At 40.8% G+C, this 22,180-nt stretch overlaps 1 protein-coding gene across 3 annotated transcripts in view; it reads left to right on the top strand.

Annotated features, from left to right (window-relative positions):
• Positions 1-22,180, top strand: part of BMPER (BMP binding endothelial regulator) — a 262,416-nt gene that overhangs the window by 159,022 nt on the left and 81,214 nt on the right. For 2 of the 3 annotated variants that reach the window (XM_030857517.3, XM_060305427.2), the window contains exons 11-12: positions 2,689-2,734; positions 18,477-18,806. In XM_030857517.3, coding sequence (XP_030713377.1) covers positions 2,689-2,734; positions 18,477-18,806 — 376 coding nt within the window. The remainder of the gene's footprint in view (positions 1-2,688; positions 2,735-18,476; positions 18,807-22,180) is intronic. The other variant, XM_060305428.2, reaches the window with a different exon arrangement.

Raw genomic sequence — 22,180 nt, 5'->3', positions numbered from 1 at the left:
CTCTTCTTTGTGGACCGTATTTGGGCCAGGAGCATCCGTCCCTCCAGGCGGGCCTGTTCCCGCCTCACCCCTCCTCGGCTTGTCAGAGCCCATCAGGCAGTGCCCGGCTCCTGCCCCAGGGCTTACCTTTCTGTTTCTAGGCATTTTTCCAACCATTCCTCTGGTTCATACTTTCCCTCCTCAGGGGCCAGCACAAGCACTTTGGAAGATAACTTAGTTCTACCATGGAAATCCTGTTAAACACTTACTTCCCCTCCCCTGCATTGCCTGGGGAAATTAAAAAAAAATTTTCTGGAGAAGCAGACTGTATTCCTGCTCTGTCCTTCCTGGCTACTACACATCTCTTTTTCCAGAAGTATGCGTGCCTTGTTGAAAAAGAATTTTGTGGTTGGATTCCCTCCCTGACAGTCCCCCAGGGGCAAAGGAGTGCCTTTTTTGAGAGGGACTGAGGGTTCCACTGGGGACAAGGTCGTTATGACACTGTCATCTCATCAGTGTTAATATGTACTGAAACTTTCTCTGTAGTCACAGGACCAATCTTGTTTATTGCTGAGACCACCCCTCTGAGGTGGGTGTTGTTACTAGACCCTTCTTACTGATGAGGTCACAGCGGGTCCAGAGTTCCACAGCGAGTTACATGTAACTCAGGAGCGCAGACTTTATAGCTTTCACTTGATTTATTCCCTGCCTAATTTAGTGATCTGACCAGCCCCATTCTCACTTCCTGAAGAAGGGAGCTGGCTGTTTCTGTCGAGGTGCAGATGTAGGGAATCATAGTCACCCTTTGTTGAGGACTTGGTTTATACAGCTCTGCTCCGTTCTGTTAGCGTACCTGATGCCACCCTCTGGTACTATCATTCCATCAGCCTGAGCCAACCTCCTCTGGCTTTGTCCTCAACTGTTTTCAGTCACGAGAAGCCGAAGGAGACCTCTGTGCCAAATAGAAACAGATAAGAGAGCTCTTGGCCATAAAATTGTCATGGTGCCCCAGCCATGGGAGGGCTGCCAGTTTTAAGTCTCATTCAAACTTGTCATAGCCTTTAATGTACCTTTTAAGGCTTAGCTGATGCAAAAATGAATCAGACATGGTTCTGATTCTTCAATAATCAACTAGTGTCTTGGTTTATTTTTGGTTACTATGATTTTTTTTAAGTACCTAAATCTATTCCTGATGCAATTGACAGTGTGTGGCCTTGACAGAAGTCTTGGGCCACCTCTCTGTGGTCTGTTTCCTTAGTTTCCTATAAAGATGGGAAAGGGGCATCTATATTTAGAGGGTTGTTGTGAAGCATACATGAGATAAAGTAAGAAGAACGTATAACATTCTTTCTACTGTATAGCAGATACCAAATAAATGTTAAGTTCTCTTAAAGATTAAGATGAGACCTCTCTCATCTTAAAAATCTGGAGTGGAAAGGGCTTCCCTGGTGGCGCAGTGGTTGAGAGTCCGCCTGCCGATGCAGGGGACACGGGTTCGTGCCCCGGTCCGGGAAGATCGCACATGCTGTGGAGCAGCTGGGCCCGTGAGCCATGGCTGCTGAGCCTGCGCGTCCGGAGCCTGTGCTCCGCAACGGGAGAGGCCACAACAGTGAGAGGCCCGCGTACCGCAAAAAAAAAAAAAAAAAATCTGGAGTGGAAAGAACGTGGCCTACAAAGTCACACAAAATCAGGGTTGATTTTGGGTCCTACGACCCTTGTATTGCGTGACATCAATTTCTTCATCTATAAGAAGGAAAATGCTCAGCTCATAAAATTCTTGTGCATCTTAATAACACAGATTATAATAACATAATATTAATTAAACCCTAATATGTCCTTAATATTAACTTATAAAATCCTACAATTAACCTGATGTTAGATAACCTCGGGGAAATATCTAGTAGGATGTTTGTTCCATAGCATGTGCTTCCTAAATGTTAATCTTCTTCCACATTTCTTTTTCCCTGTGATTCCACTGAGTCAGAGATAAGAAAGATCCATTGTCTGATAAGGGTCCTGAGAATATGCTTCTTCCTTTAAATGTCAAGTATCAACAAAAAATTGAAAGAAATGCAGTAGAGGCGATTACACTGTATTTCCAGAAAGGTAATGGAAAATTACTCAGGATTTCAAAACCCTCAGCCTCATTGGCTTTGACTACATAATAGTGACTTAACAGGGATAGCATACTGCTTTCTGAAAGAAGAAATCAGACTGAATTTGATCCATAGCACAGATATTGTTCATATGCATAGGCCCAAGCTTGGGTTACTGTTTATTTTTGGGCCCTTCCAATAAGCAAAGACAGAATGAAGGCCTTGCATGGATTGATAGCTTGACAGCCAATTCCCATTTCTATGTGTGTGTACTTGGTCTCTAGAGGGCTAGATTTGGGTATCAGTGAAAAGGTGGAATCCAGACTGTCTCCATCTTCGCTCCATGTGAGAAAAATCACACCAATGAGGCCTTTAGATATTGTATTTCTCAGAGGATAAAAACAGGAAAGCTTTCTGAATGACTCTGCCTGGACATAGAACCTGATACTTGAAACTTCATTTTTACCACCATCATCACCATCTGGGCATTGAGTTCAAATACAGCTGGGACTGATTTCATTGGTTTGTCTGGTATTAGATTTAAAAAAGAGTTTTGTCCTCAGCAGACCCTGTTTCTTAACACTGAAATCTTATTTGTTTTTCTCTTGATTAGGGTAAAATTCTCAACAGGAAAGGATGCTGTCCTATTTGCACTGAAAGTAAGTTTGTTAAAAATATGCTATTAATATTTATTTTGCATTTTATAGTGCAACAAGGAAAACGGTGGTGTAAGTTTTCAGCCTATTTTAGTTCTGTAGGTCTAGGTTGGGATCATCTCACCTTTCTACAGACAATTTAAGTCAATGGTAATCCTCGAACAGAAGCACAACTGAGACAAATGTAGATGTTTCTGCTGGAATTTGTTGCTCTGAGAAATTTAGAAGACAAACGGTCTGATGAGGTTTTAGGAAGGACCAGATAACTTCATGTGCCTTTTAACTGCTAATAGCATTTGCAGTCATAGCGGCTAAGATAATGATATCCAGTAAAACCAAACATTATATTTAATCTAGGAGAGATTTTCCTTCTATCATTATGAAGCCAAACAGCTGCCCTTCTTCCTCCCTCACCCCCACCGTTTTGCCCTTTCTCTTGGGCACATCCCCTGTTGCTGTTGGTAGAGAGAAAACAAGAGTTCATTAGGTTGGCAGTGGTTTGGCCATCCTGTTATGTTTACTGAGCTGTTGAAGGTTCTCTCTAACATGGCTTATTCTGAAAGCCATCTGGGACTGTACAGAGAGCATAGCAACAGATTTAATGTCATCCCCACATGTAGGCATGCCCACATCTATTAGCAAACCACTGTGTTAGTCCCCTCACATTCATATGCTTTCAAGATAGCTTTCTGAAGTGTTTCGTTAAAGGAGGAGTATTCATAATGTCACTGTCAAATTAGTATGATAAGCAGGATTAACCAAGCCATGGAGTCTATTAGAAGGTATTTTTGAGCCATTTAGGCTTAGAGAAGTGGGCTTTGATGACAGTTGAAAAGCAGCTTTCACATGAGAACAAGCGTTCCCATTTAGACAATGGATGCATAGGTTCGTTGTATATATTACCATATATACATATATTACTATATATATACACATACATATCTATATCTCACTATTTTTTGAGACTGAGAGATATTAGACAATTATACACTATACACTGGATGAAAGTGCTGGCTGAATTAATGAAAATTAAATTATAGATTTAATAAAAGAATTTTTCTTTAAAGGTAAGGAAGTACATAAAATAACTCTAAGGAGGCCAACCAAGTATGACTTAGTAGAGCCTCGGAATTATGCAGAAAGAAGAATTAGCTATGATTAACACACCAGTTGATCTTAAAACATGTGTATAAACTATTACATTTAATCATCTTCCCAGAGACTCTCTGAGGAAATTTTGTTTAGGGATGGTTTGGAGGCCGCTTCCAGCTTCATTCCTTTTTGGATGAGCAGAGTCGAGTCTAAATTGATGAAGTTTTCCTCTGTATCCATGTCGATGAAGATGTTTGCATTTCCCTAGAAAGTACCTCCTAGTTGAAGCAGAGGCAGACTTTAATGAACTCCTCAGATCTTCTAGCTGACCCTTTCGATTTGCATGAACACAGATAGGTTACATCTGCCCATCTCACTGCTGTCAGGCAGGAACACTGCTTATCAGCGTAATAAAAACATATGGCCAGTCTTGTACAGAAACAGCCTAAATCTTGAATTACCTGACTTTATGTTGCAAGAATCAGGAAGGATGATTATTGAGATCGTTAAGAGGCAAGCTACATTTCATTATTAGTTTATCCACTATGGGCTAGACTTTCCAAATGTAGAATACTGGTGGCTTATTAGAAAACAAAAAGGAAAGAAAAGAAGAATAGAAGGATGGGCGTGACGAAACTAAACCAAGTTTGTAACTGGTCATATTAAATATTTATTGTACATGTGTTGTACATTGTATTGTAAATATAAATGTTGTACATGTGAATGAGTCTGTGACTTCTGTCACTGAGAGAGGCAAGTTGGCAAGGGAGAAGCCACCCAGCTGGAGGGGCACCAGGGAGATCACTGACTCTGTGCACCTGCGTCCAGCAGGTCAGTGTGGGAAGAGCCCAGGCGTGTGGTTCTTGGTCCAGATCGAGATGATATCATCAGATGGTGATGTCTCAGTTTCCTTTGGTGTTCTTTCCATCTGTTTACTCTCTCTTGCTCTCCAGCAGTTCTTCCATCAATGCTGTAAAACACATTCTATTTGTAGAGGTTTATTTATTCAGATCGAGTTATGAGATGGGATGACTTCCAGTTTTTTTAAGCAATGCCCAGATTCTCATAGCACATTCAGGTAGACTTATTCCAATGTCCTTTAGCTGCGGCCAAAAGACCTCCTATTTTGAAATTCCTTTGTCATTATACCCAGGATCCAGAACAAACCTTAGAGCTCGTTTTTTCCTCCTACGTCAATTATGACAGTTCTTCTGGTATATGGGTTCCTAGAGCAGACAAACGAAGGTTGAAGTCCAAACTAAGGCTAGTGTGTTCTAAAACCAGAAAAATGACCAATTTCTGTCTCATTCAAACAAGATCACACGTGCACATATATACCCCATTAGTTACTGCAGAGTTTTCAACCTCAGGATTGCTGATAGTTTGGCCAGATAACTCTTTGTGGTGGAGGCTGTCCTGTGCATTGTGTGATGTTTAGCAGCATCTCTGGCCTCTACCCACTAGATGCCAGTAGCATCCCAGCAATATCTCCCGACATTTCCAAAAGTCCCCTGGGGAGTAACATCACCCTTGGTTGAGAAGCATTGGTACTGCAAACAGGGGTAACAGTGTAGGTGAATCCAGAAATAAACACCTGTGGTACTACTAACAGTAACTTGACTTTTAAGACAGTGATTAGATGAAGCAGGAGGGTAAAGTGAGGCTGACCTTTGCTGATGTAAAAAGTGACAGGGTGGGGGAACTTCCCTGGTGGTCCAGTGGTTAAAACTCCTTGCTTTCACTGCAGGGGTCACGTGTTCGATCCCTGGTTGGGGAACTAAGATCCCACATGCTGCACGGTGTGGGGAAAAAAAAAAAAAAAAGACAGAGCAGAAGCGTCTGGATTTAATTGAATGTATTTCTATATTTTCATTGCCTAGCCCTAGAAAAAAATTGTAAAGGCATATTATATCTCGATCGATTCACGTCAACTAAACCATCTTTGCTTTAGTTGCTAGGAAGCTAGAAATAAATTTGTGCCCCATATCTAACAGCATGTGGTTCTTGAGTAATAAACTTTCTCCTGACTTTGTCTTATATGTCTACTACCTTTATGTGTTTTGGATTATTTAGCATGTATGTGTGTAAACTACTTCCAATCTGCTTTTGGAAGGAGACAGGAATAAATACTTAGATAGATATATATACGTACATACACAGATAAAATGGACTGATTACATAGCTTCAGATCTAAAACTTACTTTGGTTATCTGCAGTGAGATGAGTGTTGCATTGTTTCCAACAGTGACATTGCCTTGTCTGTTTCTAAAATCCCACAGAATTCCTGCTTTATTGACTGGCTTAATCTGTCTTGGTAGTGTTTCGGGCTCTCTCAGACCTCTGAAAGGAATAGTGAAGAGAAAACTCGAAGTAAACGTGTAGAACATTTTTAGTCTTCTCCTTGCAAGTCAGTGATAACAGTAATTTATAATTTTGTAGGTAATAAGCAGTAATTGAGGCACAACATTGTTATATTCCTTATAGTACAGTAGTCTTTGGGTTGGTCTGAAAGGCCAGTGATGATTCTATCAAAAAAAAAGTCCTTTTAAAATCAGACCTGAAGGAAGTATGAAAAGGACTACTGTCTTTTAATAACATAGGACATTCTCTCTTTCCAACTGAAAAGAATTAAATTTTGTTTAGATGATTTATTTAAAGTAAAATATTTGAAGTGACCTAAACAAACTTTATAAAGCTTTGGTGCAAATGCTGTTTCCTGCCAAAGTATGAGCTATAGCCTAAAGCGAGTCCTGCTTTCCCTGAGCTGAGTGTGATGGGATCATGAGTTGGGGGCCAAGAAGGCCACTGTCTGTTGTATGTATAGCACTTGGTTTGTGTGAAATGTTATCTTACTGTGTGTTGGCAAACAGTAGGTGGAATCTTGACCTAGCCACCCAACAGAGACCTGAATCAGATAAATTCTTTGCTGGCCGAATGTCTGTTTTCAGACATGGAAATGGTACTTAGTGGCAAAGTTTTCCCTGAGAAAAGAGGGAGGTGTGTGTGTGTGTTGGTGTGTGTGTGTGTGTGTGTGTGTGTGTGTGTGTGTGTGTGTGTGTGTGGAGAGAGAGAGAGGGAGGGAAAGAGAGACTGACTTTGAGAAAGAATTTAGTCTCTTAGCTATCTACAAGACCAGAGGCAACCAAAGGCAGTCCAGACATTGATGCCCCATCTCCGGTCTTACAGATTCATTAAGCTGTGCCTGTAGCTACATCAATCCTCAGCATCAGAATCCCAACCCCAAAACCAAGTTCACGATTACGTAACACAGAGGAGGGTAGGGTATTCTGAGCACAGATGTGCATTTAATTGAAATAACCTCAACTACATGTCCCACAAGTAACAGGAAATATCAGATTTCAGCAACTCAGGGTACAAGGAGGCTCACAGTTGCCAGGTGACTTTTTAAAACTCCCAAGGGTTAGATTTCCAGCTGTGCCCAGCACTGGGGTGCCTGCTGTCCGAAAGGGGCCCTGCCTGCTGCGTGCACCCACCACGGGCACGGCGGAATTGCCCTGCCTGGTCTTAGCTCACCTTTTTTAAGTCCCTGAGCATCCCTACAGCGATCTCCAATTAAAGAGTGGTTGTAAGAAGGGGAATGCAACAAGTTAATGAAACAGTGACCTTAGGGCCCATTTTATGAGAAATCTCCACTGACAGAGGTTCCGCAAATTAGTAATTCTGTGTTTGAGCCTCCAAGACTGTAAGCAACTCCAGGTCCCTTAACGCCAAGAGTCTGTCTTTAACTCAGGAAAGCAAGGAAATTTGAAACCGGAGCTCAAGATGCTTGTAGAATAAGAATTTGTGGTGTTGACTTTAGCCCTGCAGAGGAGGAGGAGGAGGAGGAGGAGGAGGAGGAAGAGGTGGTGTTAAGCTAAGTGGCCACTGAAGTTAGCCTCCAGCATCTGGAGGTGGGTTTGTCACAGCTCCCAAGGCCCAACCAGCAGAGAGGGTGGCAAATAAAACCCAACTGTACCGCACGTGGCGGCTGGGAAACCCCACGCAGGCAGAAGCGGCATTGGAAGGGTGTGAGGAAATCGGTTTGTTTTCCATTTTATTTGCAGTTCTGTTCTACGGGATACTGTTACCTTCAATGTTCTGGCTGTAAATTGATGCAAAGTTGGAGGAGCCTGAGGTTATTAGGGGTTATTATCCACCACGTATTGTCAGTTTCTACAGGGTGTTAGTAACTTCGTCAGTTCTGACTGTTTAGTTAACAATCATCATCATGGAACAATAATGGCAGTCATTGTAATAGCAGCAGCAGCTAATATTTATTTATATTAATTAACAGCCCGAACACTGTCCTGGGCTATCTTTGATCTTTTTTGATCCTCACATCAATTTCATTGTCAAGAAATGTTATTAGCTCCATTTTACAGCTGAGGGAACTGAGGCTCAGAGGTTAAGAACGATGCCCAAGGTAGGTAGTGGAGCCCAAATTCCTCCAATGAAATCTGGCCCCAGGGCCTGGGCTGGAGTTTCTACCATTGACTTCTTAGTCATTTTGTTCAGTTTGACAACCAGGTGCAGTTAGGAAGGGAAGAGAAGGTCCGAAAGGCTTTACAACTGGTGGGGATTAGAGATTGGAGAAGGATTTTAGGAAGAGTTTCCAATTTGATAGTGTTTCCCTCCACGCCACCCAGGGAGAAAGGTAGACTCAAGTGCCCACGTTTTCATCTACCTGGCGACACCTCCACCTTTCTGCTCAGGTCCAGAACAGTTGGTGACTCAAACTGGCGTGGTTTTTCCATGGCCGCTCATTTTTCCAGGTATTTTTTTCCTTCTGGCAACTCAAGGTGGAGGTATTTCCAGCAGTAAGTGAAGATCTCCCCAAAATTTCTTACTTACAGTGATAAAATACATATAGTTTTAAGTTTGAAATCACTGTGTATAAATTCCATTGGGAGTAAGAAAGAGCAGAATTACTCTGCCAGTCAAGCTCATCATCATTTTAGCATCATGGAATTGTATAAATGAATGGACCTTAACTATGAGGTCAACCTTTCTACTTCTTAGGTGAGGAAACTGAGGCTCACAGTAGTATTAACTTGAAGAGCTACGATGAAAACCTGCATTTGTTTACCTCCTTCTCCAGTATTCGTTCTGTAACATCATATGGTCTCCCTGGATTTTTGCTTGGGAAAGTATTCTTAATACAGATATACCATAATTAAATCATTCAGTTAAAAGTTACTCTCTTGCCTAATTTTGAAAGAATATATCTTTATACATAAAGATATGTATAAATTCATTATTAGACATCTGGCACATTTGGCCAAGGCTGCCATCTTGAATCTCAAGGAAGATGCAAATACCCAGTTTTTAAAGAAACTTGTGACCAAAACCTCTTAAAAGTGGTGCACCTAAAATACCCCTAAGTGACAAAACAAAGAATACAAATCCCAAACTCTGAGAAGTATACTTTGTGGGAAAAACTGTATAATAAATTACACATGACTGTATGCAAAGCTGAGGCAGATTTATACCTCTCTGGAGGTCACATCTCCTCTGAATCAAATAAGAACAACAAAAAATTGCTACTCTGCTGCCACTACAATTGCTCCTCTTACCAGCCGCGATTTATTGAATGTAAATCTGTGTCAGGCATTGTGATAAATGCTCTCCGTGCATTCTGTCACTTAATCCTCACAATGATCCATGCAGTGGAAGCTATTGTTATACCCATTTTACAAATGAGAGATCTGAGGGTCTGAGAAATTAAATAAGGTGAGGTCAGCCAATAGCCTGGTCCATGTGACTCCAAAGCCCAAACTTTAAGCACTATTATATGCTCTTTGTTGACTACATTTTTACTCATTTTGGAGGTTTACTGCGAAATGTATATGAAGTTTGCCAATTTCTTTCTTCTGTACATGATTAAGGGCTTCTATTTGAGAGCAGCTGTATTTGCTCACCTTTTAAAACCTTATCTATGTTTCTGAGGTCACTTCACCTCTTCAGCTTTTTGGATTACAATACTTGAATTCTAACCTTCCTTGGGAGTTTGGAGATATGACTCATTAGCTGCACTCGGTGGTTCCCTTTGATGTGAAATTCATATTTATGAGTAGTATCATCCTTTTCCTTATCGCAGTCCCCTTCTTGGTTAATGCTCTACACCCCCAACCATTGCTCCTTTCCTCTGCTCTGCCCTTTCATATCTCTCCTTAGTACACACATCTGTTCTGCTTTTACTTTACACCTTTTCATCCTGTGAGCTCACAGCCCTGCCTGCATCTGCAGTTGCTCTCTCATTTTGGTTTCACATTTGTCCAAACTTCCAGGTCCTTAACATAGGACTTCTTGACAAGATATGAATATGGTACGTCTCAGCTTCTAAATTTTTTGGAGAGTACATTCTTCTTTCACAAAGGAATGTATTTGAATTTGATTAACAGTTGCTACCTTTGATTCTGTAAATTATCTGGGTTGGGAGTTGGATGGAGAGATCAATGGCTGTTTCCAGCCCCTATCTGTTGACTGAATTTTGGCACCCCCTTTATCCCAGCTGCACAGGTTTTGAGTCTTAATGTTATTTCTCATACTTTGGGCATTTCTCTCCCTTGTTGATAATCAGTCATCAGGTCTGGTTGATTGTCTCTTTGCGTGTTTTTTCTAATAAATAATTTATTTCCCATTCCCACGGCAGCCAGAACCTCATCCTATTGCCTGCAACTAACTCTGTCTTTTCTCCGTCGGCCCCTTCTGCATACCACTGTCGGAATCCAAACTTGGCTTTCACGAAACCGATACCGGCTTCCTTCACTGGTCTCTCTCAGAATTTCCCAAAGTTTGTTTTATAAAACTCTAGTGCTGAGGGATAGTAATGAATAAGATTTTCAAAACAAGGTTCTATTATTAAATACATTAGGGAAATGCTGGGTCAAGTAAACTGAAATTTGTTTCCTCACTGCAGAATTCGCAGAGCCCTTTCTATGCCAATGTGCAGGGTAGACTTGCAGGAGGATGATGGAGCGTAGAGTCCCTCCCAAGCTAATTTGGGCTGCAGAGGTTTTTTTATTTCTACTTATTTTGGCAGAGTAACAGGCAGGATTGATGTTTCATAGGAAACATGTTAAGAAATGCTGGTTATCTGGAATACATTTAAACTTCTCAGGCTGGCAATAAATCTCAGGCCAATTTATTTAGACGGCTTGGGTGTCTTACATCTCCTGAAGCAACTACCCACTCTGGGCAGATCAGTCTCCTGCTATTCTTGTGCAAGCTGCCTTCTCTCCCATGTCCAGGACTTTTGTTAACATTCTTCTTTTGGTCTACCGGCTTACTCCATTCTACCCCCAAATCTACATTTGTATGTCTTTTATAGATGAACTAAACTCACATTGTCTTTTCAACACATTTACATTTTATAAGTATGTTACAGTCTTATCCAGCCCTATTTCAGCAGGCAGTGGGTATCTACTTGCTAGATTTGCATAGCATTTATAATAATACAACTAATTATGACTACTCTCTAAGCATCTATTATACACTTTTGCAATGCTATCTTTGTCTTTATAACCACCCTGCAGAGTAGTTGTTCTTCAGCTCATGTTACAGGTGAACAGACTGAGGTTATACAGGTAGTGTGCGCATGTTTTTGTAGTCATTGGGTAGCAAGACTGGGATTCAAACCCAGGGCTCTCTTCTAAGCAACTTACTTAATGTTCACAAAGCTCTAAGGTGGCTTTAAAGCTGGAAGATAGGTTAATTTAGAGATGTGAAACCCATCTTTTCACTCAGGTAAGAAGTCCTCTTTACTGATAGATAGCGATTTCTAGTTTAAGGTTAATTTAGAGATGTGAAACCCATCTTTTCACTCAGGTAAGAAGTCCTCTTTACTGATAGATAGCGATTTCTAGTTTAAAGAGGGCAGACATTTTAAGGTCAGAGCTTGGATGATAGAGTGGCAAAAATGCATCTTCTATAACAAGTTTGTATTAACACCCAATGAGTTTCCAGCATTCTGGAAGGTGCCCTGGAGGACATGGATAAAAAGCTGATACAGACCCTGAGTTTAGGAACTTGTAATGTGGTTGGGGAGATGAAATGTAAACACATTAAATGAGAGAACCGTGTAATATGGTTTTTAATTAACTTCTAGATAGGTGTCGTTAAACTGAAGTTCATGAACTCTTAGGAGGTCATTGATCAGTCTTAGGAAAGGGTGTCTGTGAGCCTCTACATTTGAGTGGATATACTCATGTGCACTTGGAAGGAAGAGTGTCTATACATTTCTTCAGATTCCCCCAAAGCTCTCTAATCCCAGTTTGTTAACAACAATGACTGCGTAGGATGCTGTGGTGTAGGGTGCAAATGGAAACATCAAGTCATGGTGTGGGAGGCCCTGGCTTCAAAGCCACAGAGATTGGGTTGGACTCTTATCTTTACTGCTATTGGCTGGGTGACCACGGGCAACAAGGAAACCTCTCCAGACTCATTGCTAAGAAATTAGGGTAATAGTATATACCATGTGTAGAGAAGTAGTGAGGATTAAAGGAGATAGTGAAAATATGGAAAACATCTGGCATGGTACCTGGTGTAACCTAGTCACTCCAGACCAAGTTGCCTTGACTTTTGCTAGATTTATTAGTTTCCTATTGCTGCTGTAACAAATTATTACAAACTTAGTGTCTTAAAAACAATACGCATTTATTATCTTAAGTTCTGGAGGTCAGAAGTCTGAAATGGATCTGAATGGGTCAAAATCAAAGTATTGGCAGGGCTGCATTCCTTCTCGAGGCTCTAGGGGAGAATCCGTTTTCATGCCTTGTCCAGCTTCTAGAGGCTGCCCATTTTTCTTGATGTGAAGCCTTCTTTCATCTTCAAAGCCAGCAATGGCAAGCTGAGTCCTTCTCATGCTGCAGCACTGTGTGACACTCACTCTCCTGCCTTCTTGCTTCATTTATAAGGACACTTGTGATAACATTTATCCTGCCTGGAGATAAATACCCAGGATAATCTCCCCATCTCAGGGTCAGCTGGTTAGCAACCTTAATTTCATCTGCAGCCTTAATCCCTTGTCCTGAGAGCATTAGTTAATTATTCAATTAATTACTTGATTAAGCAAAATTCTGTTGAATTACCTGCTGTACACCGTTTATTACACTTAAATATTTTAGTGAGTTTAGTGTGGGCAGTTTATTTTCCTCCACTGAAATTTATTCTTTAATTCATTAACCCATTCAGTTAACAAATATTTGATGCCTAATATGTATTATACCAGGCATTGCTATGAGTAATGCATAGATGAATCCGTTTATCATGTACATAAATGTAGATTCCCCCAATATACAAGCCAGTGTGCCACGCACTGAGAAGTATACACAAAATTTACATGTAAGGAGTTTAAGGCCTGTTTTAGGAGTTAAGGATACATTACAACTAAAAGCTGTAGTTGGGTGGAAAGTGATTTATCATAAGCGTTCTGTGGGTATGATGACCATATTTTTAACCTTTAACCTTTTAACCTTCAAACTGAAAAACAGTGTGTGACTGTAAGATAGAGTATTTGAATTTAAGAAAAGTCCCAGAAAAGATGAGCTGTGTGGTCAGTTTTGCTTTGGGGACTTACAGGAAAGAGAAGCGACTTTGGCTGAGGCGTGGGGAAGGTTGGCACGTGAGCTGATGAACTCCAGTGCTGTGAACTGAGGTCTGGGGCAGGCACAGGCCACTGCACCAACCAAGATGAGAGGTGGGGAAGCCCTGGGCTCAGCTGGGGAGGCCGTAATAGGATGTCAGCCTCGGCTTTACGTTTAAATTTAGTTCAAATTAGATCTCAAAGGTAAAGATGCTCCCTGTTCTCTTCTGTTTGAAGTTGGTGAGGATATGAGGTTATGGAAATTATATGAAAAGAAATTTACATTCTTAACAGTATCCCTACCAAACCTTTTTTTTTTTTTTTAATGTTACTTTCAGGTACCTACTCAACTTTTTTAAAAAATCAGCTTTTTATTTGTAGATTTGTAAGTCTGTCTCATGGATTAGGGATGGGTGGAAAGAAACCCGCTATGACCTAACCCCACATTCACACAGTAAAGTCAGATTAAGTTTTGATTTAAGAAGCCAAGGATGTAAAATCTGAAAGGAATCCAGGTGCCCCTTGGTGGAGCTTCTGTTGGCTTTGAGGTCCCCTGGGGGCAGCAGCTGTCAGGGACACCTCTTGAGAGAGGCCAGAGCCTCCTGTGTGGGGAAGTTCAGTTCCTGCTGGATCACACACAGCCTGTTTATATTGGAGGCTTACATCATGTCAGGAGGAGCCTAGACAAACAGCATAAGGGCTTGTGTTCAGGGCAGCGTTTCTAACCCCAGCCTTTCCTGGTTCTTGACCCAAACTTGGCATTATCATGGCTCTTACCCACCTGGGATTCCCAGGAGCCCCTGCATGACCCAGTGGCGCCGGAGTCCCACAGGGCCCGTTTTACTGCAGTTTATGTTGAGGAAAGTTTAAAGCCATGTTTTTCATTTGATAGACCTTCCTCATGGTTAGAACACTACTCTGGAAAGGTACTGTTCTGTGTAGTAGTGTGGTATTCTCTTTGCAGAGAATAATGGACTGAGGATGAAAGTCATTTTCTGTGTTTTCAAAGTGACTTTAGTAACTGGGGAAATCTTACGGTAAGTGAAGAGGAAATAAAATTTCATGTACAGGATAATCTTAACTATGTTAAAATGTACACAAACACAGACACACACACACACACACACACACACACACACCCCAAAATGGTAAACAGTGATTATTTCTTGTTGGCGGAACCGTGAATGATACTTTTTTTATTCTTATGCTTTTCTGTTTTTGTTTTGTTGTGTTTTGAGGGAAGGGGGTTAGAGTCTTCTCAGTTTCTCTTATTTTTTATGACATGAGGTTGTATAATTTTCCCTTAATTTTCGCTGATGGATGTTTTGAGAATAATCACTGTTCTCAGAAGGAAGGCATCTTATTAGAGTAAATATACCCATGGGAGAAATAAATGTACTTGATGAGGTTAAGAGAAAAACATTGGAATTTTGTTTTCAGAAGCAGCCCGACTCTATTAATTCTCATAGCTGTCTTATTAAAATAGGTAAAATCAAAGAGGTATGTTTTAATCCAGTATTTTTATTTTTTTAAAATAAATGTCCTTATTCCAAGAGTATACATAGTGATTATAAATAATAAAATGTAAATAATAATGTATATACACATAAACAAGAAAGAGGAAAATAAATGTCACACGTAATTTCATTACCTAAGAGAAAAAACATTCTTAATATTCTACTCTTTTTTTTTCCAGTTCCTAGACATTGTATACATATTATTGAAAACAAACCAAAACAAAAATGACGTCTGATAATTTGACTTAAAAGACTATGAAAGCATACCACTGCTTGTAAACTGGCTTTTTCTCTCCATCGTCTGACTTAAACATATTCAGGCAAGGATAGTTATGGAAGGGTCTGTTTATTTAGCTCTAACTGCCACTCCAGGCTTTCCAGAAGAGTGTGACCAGACATCAGAACATCTTGGACTGTGACTCATTTCACTGGGTCTGCTGAGCAAAAATTATATGAGGATACAGTGTTCATTTTTGTCCCTTAAGTGTTTCTATAGTTTTTTTTCCTTTTCAGAGAGGCAGATTTTTTAACCCTGAGATTCTCACTTTCCGTCATTCTCTGTGCATGTGTTCGCTGCTCCTGCATGGACATCTCGAGGATCTGGCATGGGGACCTTGAGGTGCCAGGAGAAAGGGCCAAGGTTTCAAAATTATATTAGTTTGTGATAAAAATGTCCCAAATGACACACATAATTCTCAGGCATCTTCCTCATCATGAAATTTTGTTGGCTTCTTCTATATTGCCCTTATACAGAAAAATCATCCTGATCTCCAGACCCTTCTCTTCCACAAGTTATGGCCTCTTGAAAAATATCTTTCCTGACAGCCCTGCTCACACATGATTTCCCTTGCCTGGTCTTCCTGGATGTCCCTCACAGCTTCCTGCCCAGCTATGAGCAAGCTCAGATTTCCTTAGGGCCCCAGGGCCATTCTATAGGCAGTATATTTTCTGTTGCTTCTTTGAGGATTTGGTTTGTCACATAATTGACCTTATCTACATGTACCCACATCTTGACTCTTAAAAACAAAACACAGGGACAACAAAAATGGAAACAGAAACATAAGGCAGAAGAAAAAAATTATCGCTCATGGTTCTACCACCAAGAAACAATCTCAGTTTACAATTTTGGGGTATGTGTGTGTTTGGATATTTATTTTAACACAGTCAAGATTATCCTATAGATAGAATTTTGTTTCCTATTTTTCACTTAATATGGCATAAGCATTTCTTCAATCATGAACATTATTTACAGACTTTTTCAATGACTAGATAATAGTTCATTTTATGGATTTACTACCAAGTGCTTAGCTATTTGTTTAATGTTAGGAGACAATCTAAATATCCATTTTCTTACAATGTGTCCATGATCAGTAGGCATGAAGAATAGTGCTAGGGTATGTAGTGAATTCTTGGTAAACGTTAGCTGTTACTGTTTTTGTTAGTTGTCATTTTGATGCAGTTGGGGTCAGAACACCTGGAGAAGCTGTATGTTGTTCCCTACAGACTCCGGGCAGAAGGTGTAGGCATGCCCTGTGCCTGCCTGCTCACAACTGAGAGAGGATTTCTCAGGAATATAATTGCAGCTCCTTCACTTGTGCCTTGGCCTTTGCCAGCTGAGGTCCATCTATTTCAAGCTCAAGAGCTCAAAAGCATTGATTGGTTCTGAGTTTTCTTGACAAGTATGTGGCATTAAAAGCTCTGAAAAAGCCCTTTTCTTGAATTTGGTGCATCTGGCGGTCAGGTTAACATTTAGTTCTTTGGGGGCACATGGTAGCATTAACTTTGAACTATTATAATTCTCCTGATGCCACTTGAGGTGTCCCAAAGAACGGCCTTGCTCCCTGTCAACCAAAAAGCACCATCTTCATCCCAGGGAAGGATTCCATTTGTCAGACTGTGAGAGCAATGTGTGATAGGACAATTTTGAAGTAATCACATGGAGAAAGAACTGGAAAATGCAGTATGGGGTGGTTAGATAGGTGGGAATGCTATTTGGGGGGATATAGGATTAAGAAGGTGAGGGTGGGGTACAGTGTGGAGCAACAAACTGAGTAAAACTGGAGTCACAAGGAAAGAACACCATAAAAAAGGATAAGAAAGGAATCGAAATGGCGGGTGAATTAAACTGTTGCTGGTGAACTTTCAAAGCTTTCTCTCCCACCCTTTTCTTCCACCCTCCTCCCCCAAGTAGTGCCTTTTTTATATTCCTTGAAGTATTTGCTCATTGAAACTCTCCTGCATACCAGAAACAATGTGTTCTGTGAGTCTCTATTAAATGTTGACAAGGAAAGCTAACTTAGAACAATAATTAATTTACGAAATTCCCAATACGTATGATTTATATGGAGTCATGTGAAATTGACATATGAAATGACATAATGTATCATAAAACAACATTACTCTCCAAACATTTTAGAAATTAAAAGCAAATGTTTGCCTTGGATCCAGTTGGTCCCATCAGATCAGTTGGCACATCCTTCTTCTGTATTGATGCTTACTTCTTCTGTTACGTATTCAGAGCAATTATTTGTATAGGATAGTTTCATATTCTTGACCTGTTCTGGAAATCGATCTTTTTATTTTAGTTCTTTCATCATGTGGGCTAATTTCTCTAAATGAATTTCTCATTTCCTGGTTGTTTATGCCTTCTTAAAAACAGATAAAATCTCTTTATATAGAAAACAAATCAATGCCAAATTTTGTTGTAAAAAAAGAAATGATATTTAGTTTTCTGTATAAACCTTTGAAATGCCCTAAAGTGTAAAACTTTACTTGGGTCTCATAAGTATTTGAATTAGTGGTATTTTGAAGTGATGAATTCATTGGAATTTCTTAAACTTACTGAATGATGGGTTTTACAGTTGATTCTTTATCCAACTTTAGATGTTGATACACAGATCAAAATATAGGAGACTTGTATTTCTAGAAAATACAGAGACTGTCAACTTTATCCACGTTTGGTTCTTAACAATATTAAACATGTATCTGTTTGGCAGTTCTATTTATCTGTACTTAGAAATACATGAGTGTTGAATATAATACTTTTCTAAGACCGTGAATAACACTGAGAATACCATGTTTCCAAATTTTTTGAATCAGTTAAATGGAAACCATACTAATGCTTTGGTGTATTGTCATTTATGTTGCTGCCTTTTACTTATATTTTTGTTCTTGTTTATATGGGTTATGAAATTAGGCCAGTTCTGTTTATAAAATTATCCTAGTTTCATTTATCTGTCTTTGACATTAAGACCATAGAAGCGTATCAAGTCTCTAAAATAGAGATGCTTTAAGAATTCAGAAGTGTTGTAAATAACTTTTAAGTATAAAAGCACCAGAAGTATTACATGTCCTGTGAGGTTTGGTACAAACTTTTAGAACAACCAAACTTTTTATTTATTTTCTTTTAAGTTGATTTTCCTTAGTGCACCTCTGCTAAGGCCTTCCCTTTACCTGGCAGGTGCCCCTATCAGGTTTATTGCAGGGACCCCTGATTTCTCTTTGAATCCTTCACTCGGTTTATGACCTGCTTTTGTCTCTCACTCATCCGCAGAGCCTGGCGTTTGCACAGTATTCGGAGATCCCCACTACAACACTTTTGACGGACGGACATTTAACTTTCAGGGGACGTGTCAGTACGTTTTGACAAAAGACTGCTCCTCCCCTGCCTCGCCCTTTCAGGTGCTGGTGAAGAACGATGCGCGCAGGACCCGCTCCTTCTCCTGGACCAAGTCGGTGGACCTGGTGCTGGGCGCCGGCACCGTCAGCCTCCAGCAGCACCTGACCGTGCGCTGGAACGGCTCGCGCATCGCGCTGCCCTGCCACGCGCCGCAGTTTCACATAGACCTGGACGGCTACCTCTTGAAAGTGACGACCAAAGCAGGTGGGCTTCTAGAAGCACCGGCCTTCTCTGTACCTCTGGCTCTTCCCTCTGTCTCACCAACTTGTGCTCAGGAGCTGCAGCTGCTCCTCCTCCACGGAGGAAAACCAGAGGCAGAGCAGTATTCCAGCTGCAGGTGTGGCCGCACGCCCGAGGTGCCACAAAACAGCTGGAGAAATTTGCACACCGAGGAGCCTTGCAGTCTGATGCCAGTTACACCAGTCTTGCAATCTGTCGACATCCAGTGCCTTTCCATCCTCATTCCAGACATAGCGGTGGTTCTCTCCAAATGACCCCTTTCTCATGTTTTGTTGCTACTTTAGGCCATTGATGTCTAGCTTGGAATTGTGTCTTTCCCAGCTCAGCCAGTAATGTGCAGTCTCACATCCGTGAGAAAGAGTGTTTCCTTGTTAACATCTGTCCAAGAAGGAGGGACTCCTCAAAAGCAAACTGCAAAAGTGTGGGTGTGAAGATGGGAGTGCAGATGGTGGACTGTGTGACCAGCAGTCCTGTCCATTCTTGACCCGGGGCAGGATGCTCATTGAGTTGAGGGGTAGAACCACCGGCTTCTGCTGGAGGACACTTAGGATGCTTGCTCTGAAAGCACTTCCCCCAGCCGTGGGCACAGGCAGCTGGCCGCTGAGGCCTTTTCTCAGCATCACATGTTGCCTGAGGCCCCCTGGACTCTGTGTTTCCCCTCCACGGGCAGATACATTCCCCCTTGGCCAAACTGTTCATAGTTGCTAGTAGGTTACTCCTAGGCGTTCAGTGAGGCTCAAATTTTTGTCTGTGAGGTGCTGCCTTAGAGAGGCATCTTAGAAGCAGAAATCAATCCTTCAGTCTCAGCCCCAAAGAATGAATTCAGTTCATTTACACAGTTTATATTATATCATGTATGGTTCCTTCCATGCTGCCTTTGGTTAATGCATATTGTTTGTCAATTGGATTTTGAACTGTATGTCCTCCTGGCATATGCTATTTCTTTAAGCACGATACTTGAGGAAATCAGCATATTTCTTACTTTTTGCACTGATGAGAATTTAACAATGTCAAAACATCAATTGGATTCCAGTTTCTTTAGCTAATATGGATTGAAAGGGAAACATCTGATAGAGCAGGCACTTTTGAGGGACTGCAGAGACTGTTCTCCACGGCACCTTCAGAACCCTGTTAATTGTTTCTGTTCAAGCCAAAATATATTTGGTAAATTGATTTGAGCCGATGGAATGCCAGCTTAGCTAAACAAAGGCAGGAAGCCAAGGAGAAGCCCAGGGAGCTTTTATTTAAGAAATGTTAAATATTAATGCATTGGGACATTCTATAAAGAAGGGAAGATTCCCATTTTTCACTTTGACAGTGGTAGATGTGAAGAGCTCTGTTCATTCAACTTTAGAGGGATTAATCCACCCCAGACAATTCAGACACCTGTTGTTGCATTCAAATGACATGCCACTCCGCACATGTAGGCCTCAGCTCATCCCTTTGAAGGAAGCAACAGTTTGTGGCTTCACGTAGAATGTACACAAAATGACCCATTATTACACAGTTATAATTAGAAGCACCTTGCTTATCTGTTTGCAAGCCAGGTGGACACAGTGGATTCTACTGATATGGAAATTATTAGTCATCTACAACCCAATACTCAAAGGGATTCTGCATATTCAGATATTACTGACAGTTGAGGAGTTTCAGTACTGTTCCTGTCACAGCTGACAATACCTTACGGAATAAGTGTACTCTTTGTAAGGATTTCACATGGCAAATATGACCACAAGGATGAGGCTGCTAAGAAAATAATAATATATCATAAATACCATAATTAGGATAGTGAATTTAACTCTTCTAGGCCTTGAACTCAGTTTTACAATTTCTTTTCTTTTTCTGTCTCTCTTGCCATGATGCAAGTAATTTATGTGCCCTTAATACCCAGCTGAACAGCTTCCTGTATTACACGGAGCGCACAAGCTTTCTGCTTGCTAGGGAGGAACTGTATTTCTTTGGGCACTAAACTTGCTTCGCGATTATCCATTGAATGGAACAATTCCATTTCCAGACAATGGTCTCTTCCACTCTGGTCTACCAATCTCAGTTTGTACTACCCCTTAGGGATATTTTCTTTTTATTACCTATTGATTGCCTATCTAAAATATCACAGTATATCCTTTGAGTGTTTGTTCTTCCTCCATAATTTGTTTTCATAAGCTCATGTGATCAAAGGGTACCTTCTTCAAAATAGCAGCTTAAATCAAGCCTGCAGCTGGAAGATGGGAGATGGGGAAGAATGGCTCTGTGGCCCTGTGGTTTATAGACTTAGCACTTCATGATGGAATTGTCTGCCAGAGGAGCACAGGTAGCCGTGTAGCTTGGGTGGAATTAGGCTATAGCTACATTCCTAATAACAACTGGGGTAGTACAGAAGACACAGAACAAGGCTCAGTAGCTTGAGAAAGCTCTGCTCACCCCTGTCACACACACCCCCACCCCAACTCTTGGCACTTAGCGAATCACTTAAAATATTTCCTTTCTGCCGCCTGTTCACTTCATCAACTCCACCTGAAAGAGTTACATCAGATCCACCTGAAAGCATTAACATGTGGGAGTGCGACTTTTTATTTTACTTTTGGTAGAGCTCTACACTTGATGAACCTAGAGTATATATATATATATCTTTTTCTTTTTTTCCTTTGGTGTAAACTCTAAACAGAAAAATTATCCATGTTTAAGCATCACTATGGTATGTCGACAGATTTTGCCTCTCCTCTCTCTCTTAAAAGTGGACTGCAGCAAAAGCAACAATAACAACCAAAAAAACAAAGCAAAGAAGACCACAAAGAAAAAGAACAACAATCCCCCTACCAAAAAAAAAAAAAAAAAATTAGTAGTGTGGAGCCAGGTCACACACTTGAAAGGTGAAAAACAGGTTGGTAAAATATTCACTGGTGAGAAGGGAAAATCGGAAAGCTCTTCACACAGTGGAAGGAATGCAGCTGCTGCTCACATCCCACATGAGACGTGTGCTTCAGCATTGGCCTTCTGACTGCCAGTTATTTCTACCAATTTCCCATGCAGAGAACTGGAAACTCATCCCAGCTGCAGAAAGGACTAACCCCAAACTCTCAAACACTTCCATGGCATTTTCATCTCATAAGATGCCTATTTAAAATATCTTTAGGAAGAGCAGTTTTTTTTTTCAATTACAACTTATTCATTTTTTTTTTTTGCCTGTCACTACTGTAATTTACTTTGCATGGATTCTACTCATGTAGAGAGTAAAAGTAACTGTGCAAACACATATGTATATGATACAGCAATAGACAAAGGCATCTGTAGTCGAATAAGTCATCCCTACACAGTACGAAGCCTAGCGTTGTTCTGTG

This window comes from Globicephala melas, chromosome 9 (genome assembly GCF_963455315.2).
Source record: "Globicephala melas chromosome 9, mGloMel1.2, whole genome shotgun sequence".
NCBI classification, from domain to species: domain Eukaryota; kingdom Metazoa; phylum Chordata; class Mammalia; order Artiodactyla; family Delphinidae; genus Globicephala; species Globicephala melas.
Note: the sequence above shows the minus strand (reverse complement) of the source record. Positions and strands in the feature narration are given on the sequence as shown.